We start from the raw sequence: 18,214 nt of genomic DNA, 5'->3' as shown, positions 1-18,214 counted from the left end.
CAGAATTATTATATTTTTTACGTAGCTTAAATTATATATTTTTTTCCCAGGTTATTTCTTTTGTTGTTGTTGTTGGTTTTACTTTTTTAAAAACAAAAATCTAATTTTCAGGTATTTTCTACTTATTATTTTGTATCTTTTTTGGTTTCTAATTGCTCAAAAAAATATTTGTAACTCCGGGGAGTCTCATGGTATAAAAAAAAATGAGGTCGCACCCCAGCCACCCACCTTCTCCCATAGACAAAGTACATTCCCTTTTTGGGTGTGATAAAGACACAGAGATGCATACATACAACTGGGAATTGAATTACTGCATATAGAACCCACTCTGTTATCCATCTGGCTCTACCTGTTCGTATGAAAAAATTAAACACCGGACGCAGAATGTGGTGACGCTCCTCGGTGGACTGTTCCATCATTTTACGCACGCGAAATGAACCAGAAACATGTATGAAATCCGAGAACAAAATAAATTGTTGTTTATTTTAACACTTAAACTATCAAAACCTAACTTAACATCTTCACCCCACTGTACAAATGTTGCACAGATGTGTCCCTTCGTGCGTAAAATGTCGTATCCCCTCGTGCGTAAAATGGTTCGCTCCACCTGCAGTCTGCGGGCTATAAACTCCCCGCAAAGCTCTTTAAGCTCCTCAGTTTTATCTCTGACTCACGGCAAAGATGAGCCACGGAGACCGTTACACCTCGTCATCCTACCGGAAGATTTTCGGGGATTCTCCAAAGTTCCCCGTCTCGGCCTCTCGCATGGGCAGCTCCTCTCCTCGGGGCTCCCCCGGGCTTCGGTCCATGGCTGTGTCCCGCAACAGCGCGTCCTCCCTGAGCCTGTACCGACGGGTCGGCCGCTCCGCCTCCTACTCTCCGGTGCCCACCGACTCCCTCGACCTGACCCAGACCTCCGTGGTCAACAATGAACTGAAAGTGATAAGAACTAACGAGAAGGAGCAGCTGCAGGTGGGTGTGACGGGTTGGAACAAATGATTCACTCTTGAGTTACTCCAAAACTTTATATAATTATATATAATATTTCAAATGATTGGTCTATAGAGTCTGTTGTCATTTTAGATTAAAATTTTGATAAACTCAGGTTCAACAACAGCAACCAGGATATTTTATCCCATAGCTATAATTTTCACAACACTGAAACAACTTGTACGGTCCACATTTTTACTGATTCTAGTGTCCCGTTTTTGTAGGTAACTGGACAGAGTAGGACTAAATCAGTTAATCTGAGATGAAGACTGATATTGGACTCTTCTATGCATCTTTCTGTGGTTTTGTGTCTCTGAGGTAGTTTTGCATCTCTTAGTAGTAGTAGTAGTAGTAGCAGACCTCTTAGTAGTAGTTCCTTAGCATCTCTTTGTGGCCATTTTGCATCCTTTTTTGGTTTTGTGTCTCTTTGCAGTAATTTTGTGTCTTTTTTTGTCATTTCATATCTGTTTGTAGTTGTTATGCATCTTTTGGGAGTTTTGTATCTATTTGAGGCAACTTTGTGTCTTTTTTGTACTTTCATATCTGTTTGCAGTTGTTTTGCATCCTTTTGTGGCAATTTTGCATCTTTTATGGTAATTTCATGTCTCTACAAGGTAATTTTGTATCTCTTTGTAATAGTTATGCATCTTATTGTGGTTTTGCGTCTCTTTGAGGTCATTTTGCATCTTTCTTGGTAATTTTAAGTCTCTTAATTCTTTTGTGTCTTATTGTATTATTGTAGTCTTTTTTTGTCTCTTCGTTTGTTTTAACCTGTTTTTATTGACATTTTGTGTCTCTTTGCAGTCATTCTGCATCTTTTTGTGGTTTTGTGTTGCTTTGAGGTAATTTTGTGTCTTATTTGGGTCGGTGGTTATAAAGCCTTTAACCAATATAATGGCCCTTCAAAAACATACTATTAAATAACTCAACCGTAAAGGCTGAGTGGAACAGAGCCATCATAAGATATGGGCCTCTTTTTGACCTGTCGTGGTAGGAAACGCACAGGTGTTATTAATAACATTAAAGCTTGTAAGCTGACGTCAGTAACATTTGATGTTTGAGACCAAAGAATACCAAAGAGAGGAGGCAGACAAAAATAGCTCTCTTGCAAATATGGCTGTCTGCTGTTTAGGAAACAGATTTGAGTTTACCCTGAAATTTTGACTAGAGAAGAAGACCTACAGTTAACATCACAGCAATGCCAGCAGGTATTAAAAGAAATCATCAGGCTGTCATTTAGGTGAAATATGATGCCTTTCTTCAGTTCTAAGAGTTTCTTCGATTTTAAGTGTAGTTGAAGCTGAAATATGATTGTGGGCCGCATGGGAAATTTGCACACAACAACTCATGGCAACATTTAAGTGCCAAGTTGTGCACCAAATTCACTAACTTACGCTAACAGCACAAGCACTAATGACTGGGAGCAATTCCCAAAACACTCACAAGGTGCCACCAGCCGTTCCAAGTAGTGTATTTAATGTAAGCTTGTGAAAGTGAAAGTACTGAAATGGACTGTGGATGATCACTGGCCTGCAGGCCGCACTTTGAGCAACTATGGATTAAGTGAATCAGCGCCTCTTGTTTGCTGCCTGTCTGCCCGTCTGACATTGAAACCTAATAGAGGATTTTGTGTTATCCTGTTGTATAGGGTCTGAATGATCGCTTTGCCATGTTCATTGATAAAGTCCGGCACCTGGAGCAACAGAATAAGATGTTAGAGATGGAACTGGTGACGCTGCGGCAGAAGCAGGGCGAGCCCTCCCGTGTCGCTCATCTCTACCAGCAGGAGCTGAGGGACCTGCGGTCTCAGGTGGAGGAGCTGAGCAGAGACAAGAACCGCATCCTGATCCAGAGGAACAATATGGAGGACGAGCTGCAGGTAAAACAACTGGATAGTTTGAAAGGGATAAGGAGGTGTAATTTTTTTTACCTTGGTGACGCCCCTCGTCTCCCGTCCTCCCATGTCTCATTTCAGAAGCTCAGTGTGAAGTATGATGAGGAGGCGAGGGCACGCGAGGAAGCCGAGCAGACCTTGAGATCCTTTAGGAAGGATGTGGATGACGCTACAGCCGTTCGCCTGGACCTGGAGCGCCGCGTGGAGTCGCTGATGGACGAAATCTCCTTCCTGAGGAAAGTGCACGATGAGGAGATCCAGGAGCTGAGCAGCATGATGGAGGAGCAGCAGGTTTCCGTGGAGCTTGAGCTTGCCAAGCCGGACCTCACCTCGGCTTTGAAGGAGATCCGCAACCAGTACGAGTCCATCGCCTCCAAAAACCTGCAGTCGGCCGAGGAGTGGTACAAGAGCAAATTTGCCAGCCTCAGCGAGCAAGCCACCAGGAGCAACGAGGCCATGAGGGCCAGCAGGGAGGAGATCAGTGAGTTCAGGAGGCAGCTGCAGTCCAAGACCATTGAGATAGAGACCCTGAGGGGCGCCAACGAGTCTCTGGAGAGGCAGATCGCAGAGATGGAGGACGGACACAATGCTGAAGTAGCAGCCCTGCAGGCAAGTATTCAGATTAATTTATGAAGAATTGTCTTCACTAATTTGGATCAAATAAAGCCTTACTGTTCTAAATATTAACATCTGTGTGCTATTTCAAAGCCAGACGCCACTAGGAAATAACTTCTGGAGAAATACTGAATCATAGTGGAAAAATACTGGGTCTATAAATACTTGAATCACCCTAAAATATGCAAAAGTTGTAATTGTAGAATATTATTTCCCTCAATGTTACTGAAAACCTCCAATTTCCCAGAGGAAAATAAACAAGGACAGTGATTCCGGTGTCCTTAGTGGTAGCATTGGCCCTAATAAAAAAAAACAAAACAAACATTGCTATCCCCACTGCCAGATACAACAAGTGGCAATAGAATGCTATTTTAGATACAGCTCTTTGGGTGATGTAACCTTTTAAAGGTTTTCTTTTTCCACTAAAAGATCATTTGTATATCAGTTACTTAAATAACATTAAATTTGTGAAGAAAACCTTATTTTTCCATCAAGTTGAACAGATTCAAAAACAGAAGAAAAACATTTTTAAAAATTATGAACCGGGGTTAAAGGTGGCCGTGCATACAAGTATTGCGCCTGGGCAAGCATTTGAACTCTTCTTGTCCATTCCATTGAGTCGAGCTGAAATGAACATCCATAGACTCTATAAAACAATGGATGTAGCCACTATCACATCACTCATTTCTTTGGGGACTCATTTCACTGGACCATTTTGATGTCTTAAGTTTGGCATTTTGGCCATTAGCATCTTAAACAAGAAGTGACCATATTTGGACAGGAGGGTGGAGATAACCCTAATGCTAGCTGCTAGGATGGTTAGCACAGTTTTATTTAGCCTATAGCTATGGTTAACATCGATAATGCTAACATTAATTTTCACAAGTGAAAACAGGTTTAAAACTATTGAAACAAAATGTATTTGGCAGAAAAAAGTTAATATTAGAATCCATAGAGGGTATTTTACAACCAAACAAAAGCCTTTTCTGGTAAGCAAACCTTACAGTTCACTTTCATGAACTGAAAACACACTTAACTACTGACAGCTTTGGCTATGCGTGAATTCAGTCGATCTGGGGTTACGCCACATTTGCATTACCTTACAAAAGCTGTCACTGTGGTAGCAGCTTGTCAGCAAACGGCACCCAATTGTCACTCAAAGTGGCCCCACCCCTTTAAGCCTTAAAAACACTTAAACGGGTGGATTATACACAAATTCAGTTGCTTTAGAAACTAAAACCGCTTGTTTTGTTTTTTGTACCAGGCGGTTAACACATTCATATCTAACAGTAAAGTTGGACACTTTGATTATACTGCACAAGTTGTGTTAGAGTTTGTACACTTTTTGATATAGTTTTGCTTTTGGTAAACGTGGACCCCTTTTACTCCAAGTTTCTCAACTTTTGGATTCTTTGTTAACTGTGGAGGCATGTGTTTCTTACAAATTCAGCATAACACAGGATAAGTAACTGATATATGTATGATCATTTTGTGAGCAAACTTCCAAGAATGTATGAACTAATATTTTACATAGAAATACACCAAAATGTCATAGCATACAAAGTTGTGGTGACAAAATTATTCTGTGGAAATACACTAACACTATTTGAACAGCATATAACTTTATACAAAATTAATGATGTAGACCTAATAATTGATAAATAGGCCGGCAGAGAAAGGTCAAAAGCAAATTATTGAACAGGCAGTAATACATTAAAAGATACAGTCCTTGGAAATGAAGACATTACGCACGAGAATTGTTAATGGACCAAGCTGAAACAACTACTGTTCAAGTGTGCTGGAAAAATGCCCAGTCACCTGCTGCAGACCTGCTGGCACAGTATGTGTGGAGGTCATTTCTGTCTACAACTCAGTGGAATAATAGGATTTGATGGGAGCAGATCTTAGGGTCAAGTTCCTCTTGAATTATGTCACAGCTTGAGTAAAGCTGTTAGCTAACTGTCCACAGCAGGGAACCCCCAACCTTTATATGTCAAGGACAGAGTCGACGCAAAGAATCCAGCAAACTAAGCATCTTAGAATTTAAAACAATAAGTCATACGCTCTTTGAGTGAAATTCTCCCGCCATTTTAGAGGTCCCTATATGGGCCCAAGTTTGGCTACGAAGTAAGTTCTCAAACAAAATTGGCTATCCATCATGTTACTGGGTGAGCTTTAGAGGGGCTGATCAGCAGGCATTACCTTTGGATAGAGTCAGGCTAGCAGTTTCCTTGCTCCCTGTGTGGATGTGTAAGGACAAGTGGATACAGCGTTGGGGACGAGACCCCCTTCATTCCCTCAAAAGTTGATCAATGGTGCATGAAGCCAAAATAGTTCCACTTATATCTTATATCATATTTTCTGCATCATTTGGTACATGGAGCAAGCACACTACAGATTATCACAAGCCAAAGGGCCAACTAACAGTTTAGCCCTCTGCTAACTTGATTGGGGATAAAATCATTCCTTTAGACTTTTGAAACGTTATCGGACCAAATAGTCCAAATCCCAACAGTGAAACAAGTCATTTTGTGATTGTTGTGACACTCAAAGAAATGTACCTACATATTTACAGACATCTCTTTCCAAATGTAAGTCAATGTGAAAAAGCCTTTGTAGGCCCAATAGCCTCATGTTATGTATCCGGAAGTTGTAATTCCACTATTTGGTCACTAAGAGCATTAGCTTCAAAGATTGGCGCACTTCCTGTGAGCCTGGTTTCCAGTTTTTGTGCTAAGCTATGCTAACCGACTGCTGGTTGTAGCTTCATTTTCTCTAGACAGATATGAGAATTGTACCAATCTTCTCATCTAATTTGCAGCAACAAGGGGACTAAACATATTTCCCAAAATGTCAAAGCTGTTTGATTTAACAGCAAAAAGCAGAATCAGCAAATTCACACAAAAAATGGCTGCAAGGACAAAATCTACATTTGAAATAGTGGCGATAAAGAAATCCTGCCTGTTATTGTCCCGTCTCAAAAGACTTTCTTTAGGTCTTTCTTTAAGCAAGTTTGAAAATTTCGTGTCAAGATCGTCTAATTTAGGTTGACTGTCTAAAGTCAAAACATGACCTTTCGTGTGTGCCAGTCACTTTAACAAGGCTCCCCGACTGTGAGACTTACTGAAATAGTTCTTAGTGAATTGGCCCTGCGTGCCGATTAGATTAACCTCTAACCTGCTAAATTGGATACCGGAAGGCCATCTGCTTTCACTGGCTTTTTAGAGAACATACAGCTAAGCCCAAAGGCTATTGTATTCCTTTGAGGAAAGAAAAGCCTGTACCATTAAAACAGGCTACATCCAGGGCTTTGAAGATAACGAGTTAAATATTCATTTTAATGGGCAACCTGTTAAAAAGGTTTTAGAGGTAAAATAGGAAACATGCTAAAATGGTAACCAAAGTTGCAAAAGCAAATTTGCATACATTTAGACTTAAAGACTTCCTACCATTTCATGCAGCAAATAGCTTCATGTACTCTATGATTCTGTTCACATTTAAGGGGACAGTTCACCCCAAAATCAATCATTCATATTTTTTCTCTCACTCGTAGTGCTATTTACCACTTTAGACTGTTTTGGTGTGAGTTGCCGAGTGTTGACGATATCAGCCATAGGGATGTTTACCTTCTCTCCAATTACGGCACTTGACTTGTGGTGCTCAAATCGCTCAAATGTTTGTTGTTTTTTTTATATATTTTTTGGCTTTTTGCCTTTCTGTAATAGGACAGAATGAAATGGGGAGAGATGACATGCAGCAAAGGGCCATGAGCCAGAAGTGAACCCGCAGCCACTGGGGCTAGTAGTCATGGGGCACCTACTCCATCCACCGAGCTACTAGGCAACCCCCAAAAAATACATTTTTATAAACTCAACAGCAAAGTCTCTTACCAGAAATTGTGACTTGGTTACTTAAGATAATCCACAGGCCTTATGAGCAGTTTCATGAGGGAACAACTTTGTTACTAGCTCACCTCACACCCCTGTGCTAGCTAACATTACAGTTCAGCCCTCGTGGATGTTAGCTAGCTCAGTGGTGCTAGGTGAGCTAGCAGTAGATGCACCTTCCTTCTGCGCTGTGATACGGTTGTAGTTTGATAGAATGAAAAAATAGTTTCCTAATCAACAAGGTCTTTAGATTATCTTGAGGAAACAGGTCATGATTCCTGGAAAAAAAAGGCATTGCTGTTGAGTTATTAAAATGTTTTTTTCTGGCGATTTGAGAACCACAATTCGAGGGCCTCGCCCCCTCAGCTCACTCAGTCAAAACAATCTGCACGCTGCCTAAACTAACAATGGCGGCTGTCGGTATCAGTGACGTACCCTAAGATGCTATACAGAACTTTTGAGGACAGAAGCTCCTTATTTCAAACAGAAGCCATCAAAAGGGTCTTCACTATGCCGTGGTGTTAGGAAGCCTTTGCTTTCTTTGTAATAGCCAACGTTAATGGTTTTTCAGTTGAGTTAGCTTTAACTACAAACTTTTGCTACACTTAACACTGATGTTCAATTGTCAAAAAACAAAAATACTCAGACTTAGTTGAACAGATGACATGATGAGCTAACGTTACAAAGCTAAAGTTAGCCATAACGTTAGCGGCTATTACGTAACTTAAGCTAACGTTACCTCGCAAAGTTTGCCAACATAATGTATTAGGTTATATATTGTTGTCGCTTTACAGGAAATTTTGCTAACAATATGTTGCCTTACCTTATAACAAATGTAGACATCCTTGTTTATCATCTTTATGTTGAGCTGCTTAATTCAAATGAGACATGGAAAGGGATAAAACACACTCCGTTCTCTAGCCTCTAAAGCATACCTTGTATCAGTGTTGCGTTTACCTCATGCACATCATTTTACCAGTTTTAAAGCATACATTTAAATAAAACTGCAGGAAAATCAAAATTTCTGATGCTTTTCTGTGGAGGTTTGTTTTCGAGCAGGATGTCCGAGTACATTGTGTGAAATGTGACTGGCTCGTGGCGTTCGAGGGCAGGATTTAGCGATAGATAAATTGGAGGGAAGGCAGACATCTCTACGGCTGATATCTCCAACACTAACAGACTAATAAATACCACTACGGGTAGGAGTAAAAACATGTATTTTTGATTTGGGGATGAACTGTGCCTGAACCAAATAAATGCTAATTAAGCTAATTTACTCAAGAAACTGTTATACTCAAATACTTTCTTAATATACTCTTTTTTCTTATTTTCAATATACCAGGACACTATTGGCCACCTGGATACCGAGCTGAGGAACCTGAAGGGTGAGATGGCTCAACACCTGAGAGAGTATCAAGACCTGCTCAACGTCAAGATGGCCCTGGACATTGAGATAGCCGCCTACAGGTGCTGATTGCATTAAAGGACAAACTGAACAATTTCTTGAGAAGTAGACTCATTAAACATACAGTATTTAAGCTTTGTGAGGTGTTTTTAGTCTGTGTCCAGTCTGACATATGTTTCCTTTGGTCCTATGAGGAAACTGCTGGAGGGCGAGGAGACTCACTTTAACTCAGGGATGTCGTTCAGTGCTGGTGCCTCCAGCATCAGCTACCAGACTCGAGCCTCCCCCGGCTCCTCCAGGAGCAGCAAGAGGGAGAAAGATGGGGCCACGAAGGAAAGCTTCAAGGAGAGCGGTGAGGACAAAGACGAGGCAGACATCAACTCCAACAACTGAAGGAAGACAGGCAGGGAAATCCGGAGACCATATATTGAGTTTATAGTCACATACTGTGTTTGAGGGAAACTCCAAGAGTATATTTTAAAATTAGAGCTTGAAGTCTCAGTATATAGATGATCTCTAAAATGATCACATTTTCTTACAATAAAAAGTTTAATCGTCAACACCAAACCAACTACCCTGAAAAATCTTAATCAAATGTTTTGTACATCTCCAGAGGAAATAAACATGTTGCAAATATTGTAGTAAATATGTCACCAGGTGTTGAAGGGTCTGGGAATCAATTTACTTTTCTTTAGAGAAAGACACCAAATGTTAGCGTAGTTCCATTTCTCTGTTGTTTCAGCTTGTTTTCAACAACCTGTGAAGTTAGTCAAAACTGTATCACCTGTCTAATTTTTGTTTTCCCTCAATAAAATAACCAGATAGATTCTAGATCATGGAGTATTACCATGTACACAATGCTTTAGTTATGAAAATGCATCAAATAATACGTGTAATCCGAGTGTTTGCACTGAACACCTGGCTTTAGTCTCAAGGTATACATTACTGGAAGACTGTTGGTTCAAATAATGCAATAAATAAAATGACATAAGTGACCAACTGTTTCTTCTGATTTCATATGCATGTCAGTTTATGCTGCATTCCTGATATCAAAGGGTCGTAGTTTACGAGTTGGAAAGTCCGACTTTTGTTGTGATCATGTGCTTTGAGGTTGTAAAGTGGGAACAACATGGGAGCATTTTAATCCTTAGAGCATTTAAACCAGAGGTTGATAGCTGTTTCCAGTTTAATTATATTTTCATATTTTTTTTATATTTAATCTAGGTCACTTGAATAAAAAACAGGAAAAAATGGATGAATTATTTCAGTTGTGCAGTCATTTTTTTTATTCTTTCTGACAAAGCAAGTAAGAACAGTATTTTTAACAAACCCTATCAAAACATATTCATAAAACTCCCGTTAAATTACTCCTCTGAGTTGTACTGAAAGCGGGTTTAATTAAGTCAAACGCATGAATTTACACCAGCAGACAGTCTTTACAAACACTCTTAAATTAAACGTGTAAATCAGAGAAGAAGCAAGCTGTACTTAAAAACAGGGTGTTAATCTTAAGCTCCATAAAACACACACACACACACACACACACAGACCTTTGGTAGTATTTTTGTTTGAAGCTGTTTAAACTAAAATCGCACCCAGCCCTTGAGATCATAAATAGAAAACAAATTAAGATATCAGTCCCTGGTTTCCATAAAGATGGGTAAACTAGACTGATGCAGCTTCACAGACATACGGCTACAAAGTTTGAGACGTTTTATAAGTTTTATCTACAGCAGCAGTCACATTCTTGTGTGCAGTGGAAGCACGTGGAACATCTTGGCAGTAAGACTAGGTGTTTGTCATTTTCACTCAAATATATGTCACCTGTGTCCAGCATTACAGCAGACACATGGGATGTCCTGAATAAAAAATGGTGATCCTGGAGGTTGACAGTGTGAACAGTTTGAACTTTTATCAAATGTAAGCAGATCCAGCAAAATCCCAGCCGAGACAGCTGTGGAGTACCTGTTAAAAATTTGACTCCACATTATGAGTCCCATGAAGAGAAACAAAGTCCGAAAATACAGTCCATCTCCTCAGGAGTTTGTAACATCCACGTTTCAAGACTATGAGGGCAGGACCAGGCCGAAGTGGAGCACCAGCAGACCATCCTGAAGCAACACAGAAACCAACAGGATCACTCTAGAGCAATCCTTCAACCAAATTCTCATCACTGAAATTGTAGATTGTTCCTTTCAGTGTTTGTGTGGAGTTTACCTGTAGCGCCTCTTCACCCACTGAGTTCTGTATGTCTTTGAGGGACTGGTAGTGATCCAGGAGGTGATCTCCACAAACCACATCCACCTGTGGGACACACACAAACACTTCAAAAACAACTGCAGCCCAGATTCAATAAGACAGAGCTGAGCAGCCCACGAGTACAACAGGCAGGTTTCCACCCCATTATACGTGAGAGCAGCCACATATGAGGGATTTCTGGGAGGTGATTGGCCACGGTTTCAAAGAAGAATGGCAGATTTAAAACTTCTGGATGCATTATGTTTTCACAAACGGTTGTAATGTAAGTGCAGCATGAGTGGTGCGCAGAGGCGTGGCGGTATTTCTAGTTTTTTCTTTAAAAAAAAAAAAAACAGTTGGTTACGAGTTAATAGGTACAAAAGCGAAATCAAACAAAACTGACATTCCTAACTTGAAGGTATGCGTTACACAACTGTTGTGACCTCTGCTACAATGGACAGTGGGCCTTCATCAGCCCTCTCTGTCCTCCCCAGACAGCCCACAGCAGAGTGAAGCCAGGAAATCAACATAAGCTACTAATCCTTGTTCAAGTGTTAGTAAACACAAAACACATTAACACCTGAACACTGTCAAACTGACCGTGCTTTAATATTTGTTCGTCTGCGCTCTGACACTTCAGATTGTAACACTACGACTTTGAATGATGAGCCTTCTCGTCCAGCATGTTTACTGCTCTGTGACCAACATGTGCTATCATCACCGATTATTTGATTATAATCAGATTAAGGTTGTCTGTTGTCCTCTAGATGCAGACACCCTGCTGAGTTTTGACCCGAGCAGCTGACCCCTCTATGTTGGGCTCTGCTTGTAGTCAATAAGCTGTTGTTTTGTGTCTCTTATTTACACATGTGCATTCCTCACTTGCTGCTTGGTGCTCTGCTCATGTTTTTGTAAGTATTTTTTATGCTGCATCTTTTGGATAGGGCTGACTTTGACATAACACCAGGTTCCAATTACCATTTATTTAATGCACAATCATCAGGCTGATGACTCGAAATGTCACTTTGCTCAAAGCGTCACTTTGGTGCATTGAATAAGCCGTAACGCTGCTGCAAGGGAGCCATTTTTTTAAACGTTTCACTTGTTTGGTTCAGCTGCTGCTCCAAGTTTATACTGAATGTGCGTGAATACTTTTGCTTCTTCACAATGCTGGGTCCACACTGAATCTAGTGGCACCGCAATATGTCAGCTGTCACCTCAGCAGTCGCTTTGCAATTCATTAATCATGTGACTAACACATAATCCATTTGATTTTATGCAAGGTATCATGACAAGGATATAATCATCTTTTCAAATGAATTTAAAAGTTTTAAATCGCAAAATCTATTGTTGATTTGTAAGAGCTGATGTGCACAAACACCGGGAAATAACTGTGTTTCCCAAAAGTTTGGACATTAGTGTGCATTAAGGTATATATTTCACATATGCTTCGTGGCTGCACACCAGTTTGAAAAACTCTTGACCATTACAAAAGTGCTCTCTTCTAATCCGTAAAGGCACCCACTCACTTACATACACCAGCATGACCCTGATCACCGTGCACGCCTACACTGTGCTGCCATGCCAGCTTCCTTTGCTGTCCTGCTGCCAAGTCTGTCTAAAGCAACAATCAGGATCAAGACTATGGTCATGTCACCTTGTGGACTCATTAGCTGTAAGCCTCGCAGACTCACCTGGCAGGTCGAGCTCAGCTCCATCTTCCTCCTGATGAACAGCTCCACGTGGCGGACAGTGGCCTCACCCGACACACGAACGTAGCGCCTCTCTAACGGCTGAGCAGCACAGAGTGGAACATACTGTATCACATTTCTTTAATACAATGATCTAAATATCTACAAATAAACATGTGAAGTAATTACCTTATAGTTGTTGATGCCCTCTTCAGCCCTGCAAACAGAACAGAAGTTAATATAAAGTTAGGAGAACTGTTTGGTAGCAGGAAACAGTTAATTTAGGACAGTGGGGCCATCTAGTGGCACATCTGTGTAACTACATTGTAAATTCATTCACTGCTTCAAACTGCGTTGCACATTTTCCCCAAAGCAGAAGACACAGTCACCAGGAGTGTCCTATTTATGTCTACAGACCAAAATCAAAGTCCCTTTCTCTTAACGAGAGTTGGTTACCTCTCTTTAGACACTGGAGTACAGCAGTGGTTCACTGACTGCTACTTAGAAAATGATTTACACCTGAGACACAAAGCCAAATAACAGCAGTTAACCTGCAGGTTTTTGTTTTATCCTGACTGTAACGGTGCAGCTACTTCATACTGAACTTGGGACATAGAGTACACAACATGTCGTGTTTTCTGAAAAGATTTTGGAACATGTCACAGCTGCAAATGCACAGGTGTCATTAATAATGGCTGTGTTCCATTTCAGGAGAGTTCAAAGGTCCTGGTATTGTGCATGCTGACTTAGAAGTATGACTAGTAGGTGCAGAGCTATTCTTATTATTTACACCTGTGCTTTTACTGCAATGTCTGCTGTGAATATTGCCTGATAGACCACCGTTTCAAGGGAAGAGACAACAAAAATACACAGCGAGAACATGTTGGCTGTTCTCCTTCCAAAGTCGGCAAAATGTTTGCATTTCAACATCACACTGAGAAATAAGAAAAGAAAAGAAGCCAAATGCTCTGTTGTATGACTCTGTCTCAAAACACCAGAGGCTGAACCTTCTCCATATCAACCTGTCACAAGGTGTGGCTAATTAACTAATGAAGAGTCCAAGAATGCCTATCCATAGCCAATACATCTCTAACTATGGCTGGACAAAGAACTGCCCAGCATCAGCATCAGCATCAGCATCAGATCCTTACCCCACAAACTCCAGCAGCAGAGACACATCCAGCTCAGGAGGAATGGTGAAGACAGACTGAGGAATGTTTTCCTTCCTCTGTCTCTTTAATACAGCTGGACCCGGAGGGGAGGCCACCACTGCAAAGCCAGTAAGAGGAAACTGCTTGAGTGACAAAATCTCAATCTCTGTAGAAAATCCCAAAATTTGAACCTCCAGTTGAATAACTTCAAAATGAAAAAACTGAAGTTAAAATGTCAAAAACATTCTGCATATACAAACCGAAAACTGAACGTTGTGGGTTAGTTAGTGTTTTTTTTCCTCTTATTCAAAAAAAGAGGGAAAAGTGTAATTTGTTCTTTTGTCCAGTCCTCAAATGCACGCACCGCTGACTAGAGGTCGACAGATTATCGAACTGGCCGATTATTGGGGCTGATATCTGGCATTTTGTGGCATGACTGCTAATAAAATGAATTAACTAAGGAACCTTTACTTTGTAAAACCTCAGACAGCTATTTTTATTTGTTTTAATTTAAATTTTCAATTGAATTTATTAAAAAAAAAAGTTGTTGGGAACTTGCTGTATTTGATGTTGAAAGTTTCAGTTTTAATTAAACATTATGTAAAGGCATTTAAATAAAGTTTTGTGTTGGAGTTTGTTATATTCCAAATTCTAAATAATGATAGAAAGATTTTCATTTTTATTGTAAATGTAAATGCATATCAGTTCCAAATCAGTACGTGTCTCGTTAACTACTAATAATCGGTATCGGCAGTGAAAAACCAATATAAATCGACCCGATGACAGTATGATTCAACTTTGTTATGTTTTGTTGTCAAAAATACTGACCGGCCAAAGGTGACACAGCATTAAGAGAAGACTAATTTGTGACTCATTAACAAAGAACGGTGCAGAGTCATTCAGGTCCCAAACACTGTGTTAAATGTGATCATGTTATATAATATTTGATAGCTTATCTACACTGTGCGAATAACACTGCAAATATTTTAGCTAAATATTTCAATATGCTGCGTATGTGCACAGAAAGATTGTTGAATATGATATGTTACATTACACACACTGGATCACAAGCGTCCACCTGCACTGCCTCAAGGCTGTTTACCCAAACTCCTTTGACTGAACTGTTACCTGGTTTCGGCACCTCCAGCCCTCTCTCTTTGTAGAATTTACACATTTGTTCTCTTTCCACTGTGGTAAAAGACAAAACAAAAAGAAATGAGGTCACCTTAGAGTTCAAACAGAAAATGTCACATGACTATGTTAAACTACATATGAGCATATTTTACTTACACTCTTCCAGGAAAGGAACCATTTTGTAAACGATATCCTGCAGTTGTCTGTCAGGTCTGCAGGAAATCAGAAGAAGAGGTTAAAAATGACTGCTTTATCATAGATCTAAATTCAGAAATTTTCACACCTCAAATTTGGAACTGATCATCCCAAAATGTCAGGGTTTTGACAATAAACTGACTACATGTACAAGAAAGTTGTTGCATTTCTTCAACTTTTCATTATAGTTATGTGATGTTTTACCACACTTGTTAATACTTTTTCCTCTTTGGTTAACAACCAACTATTCATCTAACAGGAAACATATCATATCAAGAATTAAGAAACCTACCTGATGTTGTACAGTGGTTGTGTCTGGTGGACTACAATGCTGCAAGTGGGACACCTGTTGCTGTAGAAAAAGTGCTTCACGATGCAGCTTTTGCAAACTTGGCGAAGAGAAAACACACCACAATGTAAGACACAGTCAGGACCTTATGTATGATACATAGCAGAATTAATATGGACTCTAAAGGCCAATATATTAATATCTGACACCTTATAACTATTTACTACCCGCCAAAATTATTTTCATAACACAAACACATGCACATTTTTTGGTAAGAATCCATTAAATGGAATGAAAATATTTTAGCACTGTGAACATTTCTTGAGCAGTATGTTTTGCGATCTTAACTGAAAATAATAACTATTAATAATAAATATATATTTATATAACCTAATTTTAAATATATAATAACAATAATCATAACATTCATTTTCTTGATAATTTTCCACTCATTTGATAATTCTGTAGATATTTTCTCTCTCTTTTTTGTATTTATTATTGGATTAATTTTAGGTCAATTTCTGGTCACCTTTTACTTTTTTTGCAATTTGCTGTACATTTCATTACCAGATGGATTGCCTTTTTTCCACGTTTTGAAAAAAATCAAACCAGTTTACTGATACAAAACATTTCAATGATTGTAAAAGATGTCTGGAAGCAGCACAAGAAAACTGATGTCAGACTAGGTTAGAGCCCATGGAAAAAAAAGAAAGGAGCAACTTGGCAAAATATTTCCACATTTTGCAAGACATTAGTAGACCATTAGTAGACATTCATTTTAAAACGCTAGGGGGGAAAGGCAAAAACTTGGGGGGCGCTATATTTCTAATTAACATAATTGCATATAGAACAATCTGTTACAGAATTTTTATCATTTTGGGGTAGTTTAACAGGTCATTTCTTTGGGTTTTTTTCATCCTTTATTTAAAAACCAGTTTCTTGCTGTTATTTATTTATTTATTTATTTTTTGATCATTACTTCTTCTGTTGGTCATAACATTCTTCCCATGTTTTTGAAAAAAAAAATCTAGCCAATTTTCTCAGATTTCAAAGGGATACTTTGCATTTAGTGGCACGAAAGTAGGTATCAAACTGACCACAAAGTTCATGAGAAACTCACTGAAAGCTCTCAGGTCCTGTGAGGACAGCAGTAGGGGGAAGGTTATAACTCACATGTGTGCAGGCACTCTGTGATGGTAGTGGCATCGATGAGGAAGCCGCAGCAAAGGGCACAGCGGATGTAAGGATAAAACTGATTGAGGGGGAGCTTGGGCTGTAGGAAAAACAACAAATGACAGTCGGTGATTACAGATATAAAAAAGCCATACAGCTGAATCTACATGACATAAACTCACGTTTACCTCAAAGTCTGGATAAAAGGGAATACTATGTGTAACTAAGCCCCCGAGTTGGTTTCAGTTATTACATGTTTCATTTAAATAAGTAGGACAGCTCAAAGACGCAGGGTATTGATGTATTGAGTTGTCTGGAAGAGAACTAAGTTAAAAAAGACGTCTTCGTTTTGAATGAAGTTGAAGAAAGCTTTGGGAACATGAAAGTAAACATACCTCTTCCTCTGAGTCGCTGTCCGGTAAGTTTGACCCTTCATGACTTCTGCGTCCATGTAACGCCAGAGGAGCTGACATTCCCACCGGCTGCTACCAACACCAACTGTTGCAACAAACCTACGCTTTCTCTCTAACTAACGACAACAAAACGGCAAACTCACCGTTTTTTAAAGTACAACCTCGCTTCAGACTTCGACGTTGTTTGTAGTTACCGGTAAAGTTAGCTGTGCTTGGCTAGCTGGCTAACAATACTAAAAACATAAACACATGGGCGTTTAAAGATAAAAAGTTACACCTTAGTTGCTACTGCGACCTCAACCGGCACGGTTAAAGGGCCCAGCGCTTGCTATTACAATAAAAAAAAGCTTTCAGACGAAATAAAACGACTTCCTAACTTTGTCTACTTTGCTGTTTTCTTCACACTCACGTTAGCGACTCAATTTCCTTCGCGCGTGTTCCGCGAGGACAAACAACAGGATAACTTCCGGTCTGGGTCTTTCAGAGTAAACGTGATCTGAACAGGACATGAAAAACGGAGTCACTTAATTTAACAGAGGCGTGTAATTTTAACGAATATAAACAGTAATTACATCCAGTACAAAACATATAAGACAACACAGAGGGTCAATATTTTTAGATCAATTCCAACACAAATATTTTGAAAATATGATTACGTAATTTCCGGCAAGCAACTCTAATCTTACCAGAAGGGAGAGCCCGAAGCATATAATTATGGTGAATAGACGTACAGAAAGTCATTTTTTTCTCGAAGAAGACAGGTAATTCGTGTTTTTCCTGTATCACTTCCTTTTTATTATTTCTTCTGTTCCCCCCCTTTCTTTTAATATATTTCGGTTTTGTTGGTGTCATAATGAGGAGGTACTTCTTTGACATATAGGTAATCACCTGGGGATCAGAGGTGGTCACGTGAACTGTTAACTGAATCAGGGATATAACAGAGCTCTGGTCAGTGGTGGTAGTATTGAGATCCTTTACTTTAGAAAAACTAGTAAAAGTACTACTACCAAGCTGTGCAAATACTCTCTTACAAGTAAAATGCATGTTTTGAAAATGGTACTTACTACATTTACCGAATAGACCACAAGTTGCAAATCATCTAACCTATATCAAAGAGATGTTTCCTTCAATGACACATG

General features: G+C 39.6%; 2 protein-coding genes across 2 annotated transcripts; one reads left to right on the top strand and one right to left on the bottom strand.

Annotated features, from left to right (window-relative positions):
• Positions 1 to 652: 652 nt before the first annotated feature.
• Positions 653 to 9,786, top strand: inaa (internexin neuronal intermediate filament protein, alpha a). Its single transcript, XM_042502347.2, has 5 exons — positions 653 to 972; positions 2,639 to 2,869; positions 2,966 to 3,493; positions 8,729 to 8,853; positions 8,986 to 9,786. The coding sequence occupies exons 1-5, from the start codon at positions 682 to 684 to the stop codon at positions 9,182 to 9,184; spliced, it is 1,374 nt and encodes a 457-aa protein (XP_042358281.1). The 5' UTR covers positions 653 to 681; the 3' UTR covers positions 9,185 to 9,786.
• A 260-nt stretch (positions 9,787 to 10,046) lies between these two features.
• pcgf6 (polycomb group ring finger 6) lies at positions 10,047 to 17,536 on the bottom strand. The gene is made up of 10 exons (XM_042502346.2): positions 17,058 to 17,536; positions 16,663 to 16,762; positions 15,493 to 15,589; positions 15,162 to 15,217; positions 15,000 to 15,059; positions 13,872 to 13,989; positions 12,910 to 12,937; positions 12,724 to 12,822; positions 11,009 to 11,095; positions 10,047 to 10,902 (listed from the first exon to the last, which is right to left on the bottom strand). Exons 1-10 carry the CDS (start codon positions 17,133 to 17,135, stop codon positions 10,858 to 10,860), a joined length of 768 nt encoding a protein of 255 aa, XP_042358280.1. The 5' UTR covers positions 17,136 to 17,536; the 3' UTR covers positions 10,047 to 10,857.
• Positions 17,537 to 18,214: the final 678 nt, after the last annotated feature.

This window comes from Plectropomus leopardus, chromosome 13, assembly GCF_026936395.1.
Source record: "Plectropomus leopardus strain MGB_pleo_1.0 chromosome 13, ASM2693639v1, whole genome shotgun sequence".
Taxonomy (NCBI): Eukaryota; Metazoa; Chordata; class Actinopteri; order Perciformes; family Serranidae; genus Plectropomus; species Plectropomus leopardus.
Note: the sequence above shows the minus strand (reverse complement) of the source record. Positions and strands in the feature narration are given on the sequence as shown.